This window comes from Chiloscyllium plagiosum, unplaced genomic scaffold (genome assembly GCF_037043375.1).
Source record: "Chiloscyllium plagiosum isolate Xiang-an unplaced genomic scaffold, Cpla_swu_hap1 HiC_scaffold_12, whole genome shotgun sequence".
Lineage (NCBI taxonomy): Eukaryota > Metazoa > Chordata > Chondrichthyes > Orectolobiformes > Hemiscylliidae > Chiloscyllium > Chiloscyllium plagiosum.
The window spans coordinates 83987211-84005955 of NW_028270150.1; the positions used below are offsets into that span (position 1 = coordinate 83987211).

At 40.4% G+C, this 18745-nt stretch overlaps 1 protein-coding gene across 7 annotated transcripts in view; it reads left to right on the top strand.

Moving 5' to 3' along the window:
- Window positions 1-18745, top strand: part of LOC122554976 (rho GTPase-activating protein 6) — a 538092-nt gene that overhangs the window by 513854 nt on the left and 5493 nt on the right. For all 7 annotated transcript variants that reach the window (XM_087992993.1, XM_043700459.2, XM_043700460.2 and 4 more), the window contains 3 exons: window positions 10721-10818; window positions 13299-13561; window positions 18152-18241. In XM_087992993.1, the coding sequence (XP_087849119.1) occupies window positions 10721-10818; window positions 13299-13561; window positions 18152-18241 (451 nt within the window). The remainder of the gene's footprint in view (window positions 1-10720; window positions 10819-13298; window positions 13562-18151; window positions 18242-18745) is intronic.

An 18745-nucleotide genomic window follows, 5' to 3' on the forward strand; every position in this document is an offset into this window, starting at 1 on the left:
AGGACAAATTGAGGTTGAAATCTTTTTTTAAATATAACTAAGATTGTTAGTGCTGGGGACTGAAGAGCTTTTCATTTCTTTCAGTTTGCATCATCATATCCACCAGGTCAAGAACAGTATGAAAGGTAGAATATTTGTTTATGTGACATTATGCTCTGGATTTTGGATAGCTCAAAGCATATTTATAGTCAATGAAGTCCTTGTAGTCATAATTGAAATGTAGAAAATCTGACAAGTAATGTAAGCACAGCAACACAACAATCTGAAATGAAATAATGTTCAAGCAAACTGTTCTGGTGTAATAACAAAAGTAAAATGTTAAAAGTAAACAGCAGCCCAAGACGCATTGTGGAGAGAGACAGAGAAACAATATTAATATTTAAATGACCTTTCTAATAATAACAACCTTCCATCTCTCCACAGATACTTCCTGGCCTGCTGAGTAGTTCCAACATCTTCAGTTTCATTTCAGATTTTCAGTATTTGTGTTATGTTGCTATTTTATTACTGTTTAAGTGACATTGGTTGACAGATATATATATTGACAGAGATATATATTGTCCAGCACTTGGGAAATCTGTCCTTCAATATAATCTACGTGGACATGGACATGGACATGGAATCCTTTTATATTAAGGGGCAGGTGGAGTCTTGTTTTAACATTTAATCTGAAAAGCACTGAAACACACCCTGGTTAGCATAGAAATGTCAACCTGGATTACATCTATAGTTTTTGAAGGTGGGACATGAATCACCAGACTTCTGTCTCAGAGGCACCAGCGTTATGACAGGTGTGTAACCAAAGCACTCTGAAAGCATCATGTTCTCTGCCTCATAGGTCATCCACAGAAGGCAATTCTTTATGGCAGTGATGTGATATGGTTTTTGTCACATGTTGTTGCTTTTGCGTTTCTGATTTTAATACTTGATGTTGATTATATGTTTATCTTCTAGAGTTGGAGTCACGAATTGGTCTTCTGGTACAGCTGGAATATTATATCCAGTTCTGGGCACATCTTCACAACGGTATAAAGGCTTTAGAATAGATGTCAAAAATATTTGCGAAAGGCTTCAGGGATGTGTGAAAATTCAGTTAAGGAGGATACAGTGAGAACTTTGGGTTGATCTCCTCGGAGAAGAGAAGATTGAGAAGTTCTTTAAAGATACACAAAACCATGAGAGGTTTAGACAAACCAGAGAAAACTTTGCAGGAGGGACGAGAACCAATGAACATGGATTAAAGATGATCGATAAAAGGATCGACAGCAGTATGAGGAACATCTCATGTAGTTAGTAGTTAGCATCCTAAACGCATTGTGCTGGAGGCAGATTCAATCCTAACTTTCAAAAAGGATTTGGATAAGCACCGAGAGAGAGAGAGAATTTCCAGACTGTTACAAGTAGACCCTGGCCAAGGTTCCCCAAAGTTATTAAGGTTCCCGATGGAATTCCACAAATTGTCAAGCATTTGCATGAGAACGAATGACCTGGCTCCTCTTTTTTTAAGTTCATCTGCCCTTTTGGTTGTTTGCAACAAGTTTAATTTATCAAAGTTTCTCCTTCTATGTGGATACCATTCTCCCAGAACAAATTAATATAGTTTTAAAAATTGCCAATTCAATCAGGCTTTCTTGAGCTAACAGTGGCACAGCGGCTCAGTGGTTAGCACTGCTGCCTCACAGCACCAGGGTCCCAGGTTCGATTCCAGCCTCGGGCAACTGTCTGTGTGGAGTTTGCACATTCTCCCCGTGTCTGTGTGGTTTCCTTCGGGTGCTCTGGTTTCTTCCTACAGTCCAAAAAGATGTGCAGGTCAGGTGAGTTAGCCATGCTAAATTGCCCATAGTGTTAGGTGCATTAGTCAGAGGGAAATGGGTTTGGGCGGGTGACTGTTTGGAGGGTCAGTGTGGACTGGTTGGGCCGAAGGGCCTGTTTCCACGCTGTACGTAATCTAATCAGTAGAATGAGTTCATTAGTTACTAAACACAAGAAGAAATCATTAAGCAACACACAAACTCTCAGATTAGAAATGAGAAGTCAGTCTTGAAAAAGGTTAAAAGATAAGAGTAAGTCTTTTTCTTTTGGTGGTCACTTGCTGTCTATCTGGCTTCTAGTATTCTGTATAGAATTAGAATTCCTACATGTGGAAACAGGCCCTTCGGCCCAACAAGTCCAAACAGACCCTCCAAAGAGTATCCCATCCAGACCCATTACTCCACCCTATTACTCTACATTTCCCCTGACTAATGCACCTAACCTACACATACCTGAACACTGTGGACAATCCACCTAACCTGTACATCTCTGGACTGGAGTTGGGGGAGAATCCGCAAAATCCACACAGACAGTTGCCCAAGATTGGAATCGAACCTAGGTCCCTGGCGCTGTGAAGCAGAAATGCTAACCACTGAACCACCATGCTGCCTAATAGAGTGTAATAGAGACTTAACTTGCAACGCAGGGTGACAATTGGATGGCTCTTCAACTCTGACTGTCACAGCAAACTGATGCTCAAAATAAGCTAATGTACACAAGTACTGCAGTCAGCTGGTGCACACAAGTGCATTAGCTCACAGGAACGCCTTCTTCCAATGGTACACAATAACCATGGTTGAAGCAGCTGTTTTTGAAAAGGGAAAGCAATAAACATTTCCCTCACCCAAATCGGTATCTTTTCTGCTATTTTAAAATAAAATAAAATGAACTGTGGATGCTAGGAATCAGAAACAAAGTCAGAAATTGTTGGAAAAGCTCAGCAGGTCTGGTGGAGAGAAAGTAGAGTGAATATTTTGTCCAGTTCTGCAGAAGAGTCACTGGACCCAAAATGTTAACTCAGCTTTCTCTCAGTGAACGCTGCCAGACCTGCTGAGTTTTCCAATAATTTCTGGTTTTGTTTCTGATTCCCAGTATCCGCAGTTCTTTAATTTTTTTTAATGGGAGACCTGCTGAGTCTTTTTCCAGTGCTATCTTTTCTACCATCATGTTCACAGTGTGCAGTAATGTCCAGGAGATTACAGTTCACTTTGAAGTGTATTTATCCTCTCAAATCCATCACATTGAAACTTCCATGATACTTTGCCAAGTTTGACATTCCCAGGTCTATCTCTCAGACTGTTACAAATGTGTAATTCCAGTCAACCTTTGACCCTATATTCTTTTGTTTTAAAAATATATGATGTTGCATTATGATTCATGGTCATGACCAGGGTTACAGTGAAAGACTGGGGAAGTGTTAATAGCTGAGTTGCAAATTGAGTTGACTAGCTAAGAGCAGGCACTAGCACAAGTACTGTATTGAATTGCTTCCTTCCGTGCTGTAAGATATTTACGATTCAACTGTGATTTTGGTTAAGATCATTCATCCTGTTATTCTAGACTAGTTTAGGTAGAGCTTAAAAAGCTATTTGCTAATTTGTAAGAATTGTGCTACAAAGTATGTACTAGCTAATGCAGTGGGTGATGTGTTGTACTCACTATGATGTTCTGTGGCACACCAGTCTAAATGATACAACTCTATGGCCGCAGTTATTCATTTCTTTCCAGAAATACAGTAATATATAACCACTTGTACAAGTACAGTTCCTTTACTAAATCATACAGCTGTTTCTTGAAATAATTTATTGTTTAATCATGCTGTTCTTAGCTTAACCACTGGAATTAGTGAAAACAATCTATTCTAGCAACTTTAACAGCATCAGCTTGAACAATCTAGGGCAGGCATGGCCTGCCACTAGACCATTAATCCAGGCACTCTGGGAACGCTGATTTGAATCTCACTATGGCACATGATGGAATTTTGAATTCAAATTTGGAGGAAAAGTCTGAAAGAGTCTAATGATGGCCATGAAACCGTTGCTGATTGTCAGAAAAACTCATCTGGTTCACAAATATCCACTGCTCTTATATGGTCTGGCCTACATATAACAGTGAGTTCAAAACCACAGTAATGTGGTTGTCTCTCAACTGCCCTCTGAGCAATTATGGAGGATTTTTGTCAGTCACTGGGGACTGTGTGTATTTACATTTAAAAATATAAACTGGAAAATGGACACTTTGATACCGCTGAATTGTAAAGAAGGAATTTGCCATTTTTAACTTGAAGCGAAAGTGGAATTGCGTGGTACCATTTGTTACAGAAGGTAACGTAACTTGCAAAGAGTCTGGATTTTGATGTTTTTGTAAGGCACTGACCGCAGTTTGTCACAGAACTAGGAAAGTGCAGATGCGCTCTGACCTCCAAAAAGTCTACAAGCCAAGACTGCTCTACCTCCCTCTATAGGTGAAATAGGAGCGTTGCTTAACGACTGAAAAGAAGAACTCCAAACTCAAGCAAAAAAATGTCCAATTGACCAGCTGCCAACCACCTAATATTATTTCCAAAAGAACTGTGAGAAAGTCATCTCATTCTACCCTTGTGGTTTGGACTCTTGATTTAGAGAATATGTTCCTCTTTTCCTGAGTTTTCCAATTCATCCCATTGCATCAAATATTTATCCAAATGTCTGACTCAATTCTAATTAATGGTCGCAGACCTGAAGTATGACCTCTACTTCTCTCTTTCCACAGATGCTACCTAACCCTCCTGAGCATTTCTGGCATTTTCTGTTTTCTCTCTTGGGCGGCATGATGGCACAGTGGTTAGCACTGCTGCCTCACAGCGCCAGAGACCCAGGTTCAATTCCCGCCTCAGGCAACTATCTGTGTGGAGTTTGCACATTCTCCCAGCGTCTGCGTGGGTTTCCTCCGAATGCTCCGTTTTCCTCCCACAGTCCAAAGATGTGCAGGTTAGGTGAATTGGCCATGCTAAATTGCCCGTAGTGTTTAGGTGAAGGGGTAAATGTAGGGGAATGGGTCTAGGTGGGTTGCGCTTCGGCGGGTCGGTGTGGACTTGTTGGGCTGAAGGGTCTGTTTCCACACTGTAAGTAATCTCATCAAATCTAAAAAAAAGTTCCACTTGTATACTGATGGAGATAAGTTAGTTCTATCTGACCACCAACTCTCTTGGCCTCTCCTGTTCTGCTTGCTTGTAAAACTGTTTGGCCCATATCCAGTACTGGATACATAGAAATGTTTGGAAAAACAAATTTAAAAGATGTGGATCATTGTCTTTGGGTTCTGCCGCAAACTCTGTTCCCTGACAACTATTTCCACCCTCACCCGGAGAACCAAATCAGAGCACTTTCAGTGTTGAACCTCAGGTGATTTTTCCCTCCAGTCATTTACTCTATCACCAAAACTGCCAACTTCCATTCCTGTGCCATCATCAGATCTCCCCCCACCTTAACTCATGTGTTGATGAAACTCTTAACCATGTATTTGTACCAACCTAGCCTTAACCATTTCGTACCATTCCGGCTGACCTCCCATCTGTATAAACCTGTGCCCACCGATACTCTGTTGCCCATGTTTTAACTTGCACTAAGTTCACTTGTTTGTCACCCTGTGCTTGCTGACCTCTGTTGTCTTTCCTTTCTAAGGTGCTGTTTAAAATTTACCCTTCCCACCAAACTGGGTTGTTTTTCAGACTGGAGGCCTAAGACCAGCGGTGTTCCGCAGGGATTAGATTAAATTAGATTACTTAGTGTGGAAACAGGCCCTTCGGCCCAACAAGTCCACACTGATCCTCCGAAGAACAACCCATTCCCCCTACATTTACCCCTTCACCTAACATTACAGGCAATTTAGCATGGCCTTTTCACCTAATCTGCACATCTTTGGACTGTGGGAGGAAACCGGAGCACCCAGTAGAAACCCACGCAGACGCTGGGAGAATGTGCAAACTCCACACAGACAGTTACCTGAGGTGGGAATTGAACCCAGGTCTCTGGCATTGTGAGGCAGCAATGCTAACCACTGAGCCTAGTGCTGGGTCCATTTTTGCTTGTCATTTATATAAAAAGATTTGGATGAGAATGTAGGAGGTATAATTAGTAAGTTTGTAGATGACACCAAAATTGGTGATATAGTCGACAGTGAAGGTTATTGAAGATTACAAAGGGATCTTGATCAACTGGGGCAATGGGCTGAGGAATAACAGATGGAGCTTCGAACAAAGAACAAACATTAATACAGCACAGGAACAGGCCCTTCGGCCTTCCAAGCCTGCACTGCCCCATTTTGCCCTTCCATATTAAAACTGACTTCACCTACAGGGTCAGAATCCCTCTATTCCCTTTATTCATTATATTCATCTTTGTGTTTCTTGAATGCTGCTATTGTGTCTGCTTCCATCACCACCTCTGGCAATATGTTCCAGGCACTCGCCACTCTTTGTGTGAAAAATTTGTCTTGCACATCTCTTTTAGAATCCCCCCCTCACACCTTGAACCTGTGTCCTCTAGTAATTGACCCCTCCGCCCAGGGAAAAAGCCTCACACTTTCCACTCTATTCATGCCATTCGCAATCTTATGAACATTTATTATTTCACCCGTCAACTGCAGCGTTCCAGTGAAAACAAACCCAGAGTCAGTATGAGTTGCGCTGGAAAAGCACAGCAGATCAGGCAGCATCCGAGGAGCAGGAGCGTCAACGTTTCGGGCATAAGCTCTTCATTGTTCCTGATGAAGGACTTGTTCCCGAAATGATAACTTTCCTGCTTCTCACGTACTGCCTAACCCGCTGTGGTCTTCTAGCACCACACTCTTCGACTCTGATCTCCAGCATCTACAGTCTTCCCTTTCTCCTGAAAACAAACCGAGTCTATCCAAACTTTCTTCATAGCTAAAATTTCCCATACCAGGCAACATCCTGGTAAACCTTTTCTGTACCCTCTCCAAAGCATCTACATCCTTCTGGTAGTGTGGTGACCAGAACTGTACACAATATTCCAAGTGTGGCCTAACTAAAGTTCTATAAAGCTGCAGCATAACTTGTCTATCCTTATACTCAATATCCCTTCCAATGAAGGCAAGCATGCCATAAATGGGGCGGCACAGTGGTTAGCACTGCTGCCTCAGAGCGCCAGAGACTTGGGTTCAATTCCCGTCTCAGGCGACTGACTGGAGTTTGCACATTCTCCTCGTGTCTGCGTGGGTTTCCTCCGGGTGCTCCGGTTTCCTTCCACAGTCCAAAAATGTGCAGACTAGGTGAATCGGCCATGCTAAATTGCCCGTAGTGTTAGCTGAAGGGGTTAATGTAGGGGAATGGTCTGGGTGGGTTGTGCTTTGGCGGGTCAGTGTGGACTTGTTGGGCCGAAGGCTTGTTTCCACACTAAGTAATCTAATTCTAAAAAAATGTGTAGGTCAGGTGAATTGACCATGCTAAATTGTCCATAGTTGTTAGGTGCATTAGTCAGAGGGGGGTGTGTTACTGTTCGGAAGGTCGCTGTGGACTTGTTAGGCCAATTGGCCTGTTTCCACACTCTGGGGAATCTAATCTAATCTCGTAAATCTTTTTTAACTACCATTTTCTACTTGCACTGCCACCTTCAATGATCTGTGGACGTGCACACCCAGATGCCTCTGCATATCTACACTCCTAAGGCTTCTGCCATTCACTGTGTGATTTCCACCTGTACTTGACCTTCCAAAATGCATCACCTCACATTTGTCTGGATTAAGCTTCATTTGCCATTTTCATGCTCATGCCTCTGACTGACCTATATCCTGCTGTATCCTCTGACAATCCGCCTCACTACCTGCAACTCCACCAATCTTTGTGTTGTCCACAAACTTATTAATTAGACCGGTTACATTTTCCTCCAAATCATTTATGTAGATTGCAACAAGCGAAGGTGCGAGCAGTGATCCCTGTGCAACACCACTTGTCACAGCCTTCCATTCCAAAAAGCATCCTTCCACTGCTACCCTCTGCTTCCTATATCCAAGCCAGTTCGGTATTCATCTTGCCAGCTCATTCTGATATCTTGTGAGTTTAATTTGGGCAAATGTGAGGTATTGCATTTTGGTTAAAAAAAACAAGGGCAGGATTTATAGTTACTTGTAGGGCCCTGGGTAGTGTTGTCGAGCAGAGAGACCTAGAGATTCAGGTAATAGTACTTTGAAAGTTGCATCACAGACAGTGGTAAGGCATTTTGCAGGCTTGCCTTCATTGCTCAGATGATTGAGTATAGACGTCGGGATGTCGTACTGAGGTTGTACTGGACATTGAGAAGCCACTTTTGGAGTACTGTGTACAGTTCTGGTTGTCCTGCTGCAGTTAGTAAATTGGAGAGAGTTCAGAAAAGATTTACCAGCACGTTGCCAGGATTGAAGTGTTTGAGTTATAAGGATAGGTTGGGATTTCTTTCACTGGGTTATAGGAGGTTGAGGGATGACCTCAGGGGTTTATAAAATCAAGAGGGGTATAGCTAAGGTGAATAGCAAAGGTATTTTCCCTCGGGTGGAAGAGTTCAAAACTCAGGAACATATTTTTAAGATGAGAGGAAGAAGTTTTAAAAAGAACCTGAGGGGCAACCTTTTTACACAGAGTGGATTGCCGAAGTGGTAGATGCAGGTACAGTTACAACATTTAAAAAACATTTGAAAGGTACATGAGTAGCAAAGATTTAGAGAAATGTGGGCCAAATGCAGGCAAATGGGACTAGTTGAGTTTGGCAACCTTGGTTGGCATGGACAACTTGAACTGAAGAGTCTGTTTCTGTGCTGTATGATTCTAATTACCCTGAAATTTCCAATGGCTTGGTATCAACGTTTTTATTGATAACATTCTTGTTAAGCCCATTGAGGTGTTTAATTTTGTTAGAGTGGTTTTGTCATTTTTGTTTTGTTGTTCTCTTATTCCCTTCTCTTAATCCTCCTTTTGTTTGAGCTTGCACCTGTATTTCCCATAAACAAACCATTTCCTTAAAATAACTCAGCTGCTCGTCTCAAGCTGTTGGAGGCTGTAAATTTCCAATCCTCGTTTAACCAAAATTATTTCTTTTGATAAGAATTGTGATTGCTTGATGAGGCACCCATTCCAAGATGAAACGGTTCCATTCCCTTGCAAGCAATGAGGTTACTCGGTATTATTTCTGCTGTTTCAGACAAGGTTTTAACCTGTTTGTTTAATCTGATTAAAGCTCCTGTAAAAATAGCAGAGAAATTAGATTTCTGTTTCACTCGAGAGGTTCTTATTGCATATTTTCAAGTACCATAATCTTTCAATTAGACACACTGTATTACTGTCTTCATTGCATCACATGATATTGTCATAACGAAAAAAAAAATCCACCCCAAAGCCTTGCCAGATTTCCTTTAGCGAGGTACGGTGGAAATGTAATTCGGTTTAAGAATGTTACAGCGTGGTGCATTCAATCTTCCAAGAGATTTCCTCAGCATTTCATGGGTTTATATGTTATTGACTCCGAATTGCAGGCTGTGGAAAAAAGCAGGATCTGTCCCCACCCAGTTCATTCAAATGGTTCAAATTTTACTTTGGAGGAACTCAACAGCTTGGCAAGGTCTATGAAAATGTTATATTTACACACAGGCTTCCTCCTAATAAAAGGCATCTGAGCTTTTCATTTAAAATGTTTGCTGTTCTCATCTTGAGACTTCAAAGTTTTTAAAAACAGAGTTGTTTGAAAGTCTCATCACTTATAGGGATCAGCAAACAAAATAATCATGTTGCTGGGATACAGGAACTGGGTGCACTTCAGCCACTGTATGCAGAGTGATTGAATATGAATATTTTCTTGGTTAGTTGAGGATAAATCAAAACTAAAATTGCTATGATGCATTGCCTCATGAAGCACTTTCAAAGTGGTTAGTTGCTTATAGCAAATGGTGCAGCCAATTTGTGCATGGCAAGATCCCACAAACAGCAATCTTGAATGATTGATTTTGTCAGCTGTTTGTTGAGGGTTAAATATTGTCAGGTTAATAGGGAAATCCCTCCTCCTTTTTGAAGTAGTGTCTTGATTCTTTTATATTTGCGTGAGAGGTTATCTGATTGAACTCTTGCTTGAAGGGAGGCAACTCCAATTGTGCAGCACTCCAGCATCAGTTTTTCACTGCGGTGTCAGCCGATAATATGCGGCCAGTGCCTCATGTGAGAATTTCCAACCTCAAAAGCATATAGGCACTGAGTACTTTTCTTTAGTATGGATTTTTCTCTTGTTGTTTTGTTCTTGAATGAAAGACCCAATGTATTTACGAGCCACGTTGTCTGCATACCCTTCACTTGCTCCACCAAGTTACTAATTTTGTTTGTTTTATGTCTTTGCGCACACTCTTTCCCTGCAAGGGAAAAAGATGGGGAAGTATTAAGAGGTTTGATGAGCTGACTTCTAACCTATTGCACTCCTTGAACTCTTCTTATGTGACCAAGTTCTGGAGTGAGACTTAAGAATCCAAAATTGTTTATCCACTTTCATGTCTCATCACAGCAGGTATTCTTCTGGCCAAGGTAATATGTAAGTATTCAGATCGCAAGCTTCTGCCCTTGGTGTTTTTATCTAATTGCCAGGAGGCTGAGCCTGGGTCTGGGTTACTTGACCACAAACCTTTCTTATGGTCCAAACCTCTCCCTGTGAGGAGTTATCTGCCTGTGACTCTTTCAAAGAGGGTGTGCAGTCCTGGGTACGAACGCATGTCATGCTGTGATTGTATGTCATCAAATACCAAGCCAACAACATAGAGTCTAGATAAGACTAAATGTATAGCTGAGTGACTAAGTATAATTGTTTTTAAACACAATTCCATACATGTCATGCAGTGTTTCATGTTAAATTCAGAAAATGTCTTCTGGCTGTAATGTGTGATTTGCATTATTGCTCAGGTACCACCGGAGTTACAGAATGAGGTACTGATGAGCTTGCTAGAGACCGATCCAGATGTCGTTGACTACTTGCTGCGGAGGAAAGCTTCACAGTCGTTGTGAGTAGCTGTTACCATTGTGGGTTCTTTTCCGGTCGTAGAGCTGTTTTCCATCTGGGGGTGATAGGTTTCTCGCTGTTGACCTCTGCTGTTCATGCAGGGTATGAACTAACAAAAGGGAATGCAGAACCAATTCAGCAGATTCCAATCAGTGTACTGTACAAATCATTTTTTTTTTAAATCTCGAGAGCAATCTTGTTTTACAAAATGCATTTATTTGCACTGATTTGTGCAATCTCAAAGTAATCAAGAAAGTGTGCTCTGATTTCTTTTAAAACCTGGAATTTTATTAATTTCAGCCAGTAAGGTGAAGATAGCATTGAATGAAACAGAAATTATGTATTTTTTTCTTTTTAAAGCAGACCTCTTTATGTCAAAAGAGTTAAAGGCTCATGACGAAGGCGATGCTAAAAATTTATGCACAGAAGTGTCCTACAAACAACAGTGAGATAATGGCCAGATCATCCATTTGGTACTGATTATGTCTAGCATGTCAGAAGTACCATCTGGTTCCCTGTAATAAAGCTAAATCTTGGCCTAGATTGTGTGTTCAGGTCTCGGCATTGGAATTATATTGCACTTACAGCTTCCAGATATACCCTGAGCATAGCCATAGAACAATGGCAGACACCTGGGAATTTGTCTTCAGCAAGCTGATAGTTTGGATTTATTCATTCTTGGGATATGGGTATCTCTGGCCAGGCCAGCATTTACTGCCATCCTTAGTTGCCTTAATCATAGTTTTTTTGGTGCAACAAAATGGCTTGGCATGCCTGTTCAGAAGGTAATTAAGATTCCACTGCATTGATGTCTGCCTGTTTGGGTTTCTATAAAAAGTCATACTTTGTTAACATAGTTAGTCTGTTAAATGGTCATTTAAGCTCATGGTTACTATGTCTGCACTTCATATGCAAATGTGACAATATCAGTTGTATCAGGACATTTATTTGCAATCGAGCTTTATCCACAATTTAAACAATGCAACTTTATAGTGTGCTGATAGAGGATGCTTTTCCTCCATCAGTTTACTCTTAGTTGAAGCTCAAAAGATGGGAGACGAAAGGCTAGATTACTTCAAGGTTGATTTAAGTGCAGAAATTACTGGAAGACATGTATAAAAAGGAACAAAAAGATGAGTAGAATGTTGGACTTTATCTCCTGGGGCTTAAATATAAAAGGTCGGAAATTGTGCTTTGGTTATGCAGAATCTCGGTGGGACACTGGCAAGAGTGAGCCTTGAATCTGACAATGACTCCTAAATGAAATTATTTCTTCAGTTGTTAATATGAACCTTTGACTAGACAGTTTAAATTAAGTTTTTGTCTAATTAGTTTGGATTAGATTAGATTCCCTACAGTATGGAAACAGGCCCTTTGGCCCAACAAGTCCACAACAACCCTCTGAAGAGCAATCCACCCAGACTCATTTCCCCACCCTATAATTACCCCTGACTAATGCACCTGACACTATGGGCAATTTAACATGGCCGATTCACCTGGCCTGCACATCTTTGGAATGTGGGAGGAAACTGGAGCACCCAGAGGGAACCCACACTGACACGGGGAGAATGTGCAAATTCCGCACAGTTGCCCGAGGCAGGAATCGAACCTGGGTCCCTGGCTCTGTGAGACAGCAGTGCTAACCACTGAGCCAACTGATAATTGATAAATAGTTTTATACTTTCACCTCGGGGACTTGAATTGAGGTTGAGCCAAAAATGATGGATTAAAAGTTTCCCACAAAATTAAGTCTCCCCTATTCTAGTGTGTGGGAGGAAATGGCCATGATTCTGCATGATCTATAATTCTGGATGAGGGGCTTGTACTTGTTCACAATTGAGACAATGTCAGGGGAGGTTTACTGTGAATTGACTGTACAATGGTTGAGCAGAAGCTAATAGATTGGCTGATAGGAGAGGTTCAGATTCTTAATACAAACATAACCCAACCTGATTAAATCTAATACACAAACTAAGCATTATGTTAAAGCAAGTGAATTGGAGCTTTTATCTATTTGGCATCTTTCTTGGACAGCTTAAAGCAGTTCACGATCCATGCATCAGTTTTGAAATATAGCCACCATTATAATGTGGATAGATTTGGCAGGCAGTTTTCCCACACTGAACTCCTACTGCCAGTAGAATCAGAGGCCAGAAAACCTGCTTTAGTGACGTTGGCTGAGGAACAAATAGGGGCTAGGACATGGGACAATCTTCCCTGTTCTTCAGTGAATAATGCTGCAACATCTTTTGTACATATTTGAACATTGCCTCCACATTGGAGTGAAGTAGCACTTGGGGGTTAAGAGTCTCTGAGCTGTCATAACCAATGCTGAATCACAACCTTCTGACTGTGCTGTCCACTGAACTGCACCTTCGTTAGCTGTGTAACTTAGTAATGCGGTTTGAGGTCACATAGTGAACATGTGATACTGTTTTATGAGATTGAATTGACTAAAATTTAATGTGATATCTTTAATAGAAGTCCTGATCTGACAAGAGCAGAAGTCTCCTATTCCTTGGGAGGAAGACATTCATCTACTGACTCTAACAAGATCTCAAGTGGAGAAGTGTCACCCTATGATAATAACTCTCCAGTCCTCTCAGACAGGCTGTTAACGCAGGGACCAGAAGATGTTAGCACAGGTCCTGAGAAACTCTATAAAGTCCCTGAACAGTATGCTTTAGTTGGACACTTAAAATCTAAATCTGGGGATAGCTCTCCAGTTTCATGGCCTGATAAAGGTAAGGTTCAAACAATATTTACACTTGTCCGTTTTCCACTTTCTTGTTTAAGTGCTTGTAGCAATAATTGTGACCATAAAGTTCATGATAATATTAAGTATATTTGTCTTCGGATTTAGTTTGGCAGAAGCATCTGTTCCATCGTGGTACTCAACTTCACCAGACCAAGTCCAAGACCAGCATTGTGGTGGTCTGGTATTTTCCAGAGTCATGTGATAATCGCAGCTGAAATATGATCTTGGCTGATCACCAAACTCAGCACGCTAAGTAGCCACTTTTTCCTGATGCTATCGATCCCTTTAGCTCAAAATATATATATGTATCTAACTCTATTTTGAGATCATTCAGTGTATTGGCCTCAACAGTTTTCTGTGACAGAGAATTCCATAGGCTCACCACTCTAGATGAAAACATTTCTCCTCCTCCTCAGTCTGGAGACTACCATAGAGAAGATATGTTTTGTTGAGGTAACAAAGCTTAGCCTGAATGTGAAGTCATGATGTATAGGAGAACTCTTCCCAGTTCCACAGAAAAGTCTGAGACCTTTGCCACCATCATCCATTGCCATTGTGTTTACTTTATTATTCCAATTACTTGGTTACATTAACGCACCTTTGGTTGTTGTTAATTTGCATCTGACCATTATGCATTAAGTGCGATCAAATGAATATGCAGGAAGAGAACAAAAAGCCTCTTGGGGAAAACAAACTTAGCAGCCTATTGGGATAAAAGATAACTTTGCAACACCATTAGACTATTTTCCAATATTCCCTCTATGTTGAGGGTTTTAATAGAGCAAGAGAAGAGAGACTGTATCCAGTGACGAGATGGTTGGTGACCAAAGTTCAGAGTGAATGCTGAAAAGTAGAGAAAAAAATTTCACTCTATGAATTGTTATCACATTGAATGAATTGTCTGATAATGCAGGAGGAACAAGATTCAATAGTCACTCTTTTCAAAACAAAATTAGACATACGATTGTCCTGCACTTTGTTCCCTTTTCAATGGGGAAAGAATAGTGGAGTGGGAGTTAGTACAGCCACAATGTCCTCCTCCTGTGCTCCAATTTTTGAACTTCTCACTGGCCACATTAGAGCTATAGGGTTAATTAACTTCCAGTGAGGGGCCATGTTTAGAATTGCAATAATAGAATCTTTAATCTGTGCTGTTGGCTGGGAAGATGGAACTGAGTAAATTAACCAAGACTGGATGGCATTGTTTCTTGAAAGTTCAATAGTAGTGATCTGCAAAATATTTTGGAAAAAACATTATATCTCAACGTTGTTTTCCATGTTCAAGTGTATTTATATTCTGCAGTGCTTGTCAGATAATGTGATTTAATCATAAAACCATGCACAAGTTGCTTGGCAGCAATTATTGTGTACCTCTTTAGAGAGGAAACTAATCCAAACATTTCTGGGCGTACTGATGAAATGTCCTGCTGAGGTTGTAATAAATTATATTGTGCTGAGGAAGCTTGGAGGACATTTCAGTATCATTATTTGTAGTACATGGAATAGTGACGTAATCTTTCATACAAATCAAGAATGTAGTATTTAAGTTGCATGTGCATTCTCCATTTTCTTTCTTCTGCTACAGTTGGAATTGCCTTTTTGTTCACACTGTTATTATTATTCCTTGTACCTTAGTTTTCTTCCTGTCCTGCCCAAGATTGTGTGAGCACTCATGCCTCAGAATCAGTTGGTTTCAAGTCTTGCCCCAAAGACTTGAGCACAAAATTCCACCGAATACTAAGTGTGGCACTGAAAGAACGCTGCAGTGTTTGGGGTGCTGCCTTTTCGAGTAAACACTCACAGGTGGATTGAAAAAGGACCATAACACATTTTGAAGAATAGGAGAGCTGTACCCTGTGTCCTGTGGGCAATATTTATCCTTCAACCAACATAAACCCACATATAATCTGCTTCATATTAATGACAGGGAGTCCATACCTTATGAATGCTCATACTTAGAAACATGATCCCACGCAGGAGTGTAACTTTAAATATTTGACATACAAACACAACCTGTACTTACAAATGACTGCTTTATATTCTCCTGCAATGTGTTCCCATGTGCGTAAATCAGGACTTCAGAGTGGAATCTTTTTGCAACCTGGCTGCTGCCTGTATTTAAACAAAAATAGAAAATGCTGAAGAAAACTCAGCAGGTCTGGCAGCATCTGTGGAGAGAAAGTGTACTAAACGTTTTGGGTCCAGTGACCTTTCTTCAGAATTGCCTGTACATTTTTGGGGACCGGTTTTTCACCCAAGTTGGTTGTTATGTTTCCCTATGTGTTAATTCCAAATATTTCAAAAATACTCTCTTGTTTTGAAATGCTTTGTGAATGTCCTGAGGTTATGCAAAGTGCTATAAAAATGCAAGTCCTTTCCTTTCTCATTATTCATTTCTTAAGTTGTGGCCTTTACATTTTAGACAAACTATCTCCTTTTTAGTTTCTAGCCCTCTAACTGATGTTGAGACTCAAAAATAGGTTTGATAAACTATACACAAACAATGAAGCGGTTCTTGTGCATGGTATCTTGGAATGTGAGCAAGTTGATAGGTCTCTGAGAAAGACCAACTGAATTTTGAGCTTTATGCATAAAACATTTGAAATTTTTATATCATTTTTGGGGTATGGTTATTGCTGGCTAGGCCAGCATTTATTGTCCATCTCCTGTTGCCCTTGAGAAGGTGGTAGTGAGTTAAATCGTTTTTGTCAGTTTGCTGCAGATAGACCCGTAATGCCATTAGAGAGGGAGTTCCAGAACTTTGGCCCAGCAACACTGAAGGAAAGTTGATGCTTCCAGGTCAGGATGGTGAGTGGCTTGGAGAGAATTTGCAGGAGATGGCGTTCCCACGTATCCGATAAACTTGTCCTTCTAGATGATTTCGGCAATAGGCTTGTAAGGTTCAGCCTTGATAAGTTTCTGCAGTGCATCCTGTAGTTGGTACACATGGCTGTTGCTGAGTGTCAGTGGTGGAGGAAATGGATATTTGTTGATGTGATGCCAATCAAGTTAGCCGCTTTGTGATTGTGTCAAGCTTCTTAATTTTGGAACTGGACTCATTGAGGCAACTAGGGAGTATGCCATCACACTCCTGACTTGTGCCTTGTAGATGGTGAATAGGCTTTGAGGATTCAGGAGGTGAGTTAGTCACTGCAACATTTCTAGTGTCTGACCTGCTCACTTAGCCACTATATAGCTAGTCCAGTTCAATATCTGATTGATTAATTGTATATTATAGTTGAATGCAATTTTGATTACTTCAGGAAAATACACTTTAAAAATGAAATTGCAATGTAGATTCAGCAGTAAGTTTTTTTTTAGTGAGAAACCATAGTTTTACTTGAGATACGGTGAACTTTTCATTTAGAGCTGAAAAGTTTGGAGGCCATTTAATGGAAGATATTAAAAATGACTGAAAAAGTTCATTGCTTCAGATGGAAGAATACCTAATGAGGCGACCATCAATTTAGAAATTCTACTGAGAGTGAGAGATGAAATGAAATTTCTGTACTCCCAAGAATTGTTGGACATTTGCCATGGTTGATGCAGAGACCATTACATTCTTTAATGAGAAATTGGATAAATATTTGAACCAAAGGACGGTGGAAGTCTACGGTGAAAGTGAGCCAGTGGGTATAAACTTCAGACTGTCTTAGAAAAGAACTGACACATGTAGAAATGCAGATTGGCCATATTGCTTCGTAAATGGCTACATACCAGACAAATCCTAAAGTGAGTCAGTATCTAAAATTTATAGCTTTCCTCAGTTCTACTTGTTGTCCTCAAACATAGTGTATTTAGTGAAAGGTGAAACCAACTGCATCAGGCCAAATTATGCATGTATAAATTCTTCTAAGAGTAAATTAGAACACTCTTGAACTGGTGGGTTGGCTGTTTCAGCAGCACTTTCCACTTGAGAAAGCTGGGTGATGACGTATAGGATATCTGTCCACCCTAGAAACATTTTAAAGTATGAAGATATTGATGGAGTAAATTTAGAATAAATTTCCATTTATGGAAAGCTATGGATAAATTTAGTCACTCATAATCTGATGAAGAACTCCTCGGGAAAATCTCTTTATCCAGAGAATGTTAGAATGTACAACTCAGTGCCACATAGAATGGTTGAGCCAAATACTGTAGATTTAAGAGGAAGCTAAGTAATACTTTTGGGTGGTTGGATGAAGTTGAGTGGGGGAGAGGGTCAGTGTGTAGAGCACAAATATTAGGTTGGACCAGTTGGGCCAATAACCTAATTCGGTGGTATAATAATTTGTATAAATTATTCTGTATTAGTGCAGACTGTACAAATTACAAAATAATCTAAAACAATATAGTTTAATAAAATAAATAACTGAGGAACATGTGGAAAAGGTTACCAATTCATTATCATCCATTTTGTACTTTTCTGCAAGGTCAAAATTTCCTTTTGTATGTCCTGGAATATTGATAATTTTATCGAAACAGATCTGGATGGTAATTCCTTTGTGAAAATGCACTGGTATACTCATCACCTTTTGTGTTTTTAAAAAGGTTAATTTAATTTGTTCTATGTCTATCCTCCCTTGCTTTTTAGATAAAAATGCATCTTCAGAAGAAAACGCTAACATTTGGGGAACTTGGCATCCCACGTTGAAGTGTGGGTCTAGAGAGGAAGGGATGACAGGTACAGCAAACATGCGCAGCGCTTTTTAAAAAATATGTTCTTTCCTATTTTAAACACTTTGGAAGGCTCTGCCCAATCTGCATGCTTCTTTGGCTGAAAGGCAAGATAATTATATCTAATATCTATAAGTATCAATAAGTAATGGAAGCAGAAATAGACCATAAAACCCCTTGAGTCTTCTCTTTCTTTCAAGATGATCATGGACCCATCATCAGTCTCTGACATTCTCCCACCCACTGTCCGCAATCCTGAACTCTGTGTTGAATATATTTTGTTGCTAGAGATCCACAGTCCTCTAGGTTAGAGATCTTAAAAATTCGCAACCCTCTACATGAGGGAAATCTTGGACTCAGATGGCTCTCCCCTCATCCTGAGGATAATGCCTTAGATTACCTAACTCATGGAAATCCTGTCAAGTTCCTTCAGAATCTTTTAAGCTACAGTAAGATCATTCTTCAGAATTCCAGACGATATAGGCCCAAATTACTTAGTCTTCCATCCCAG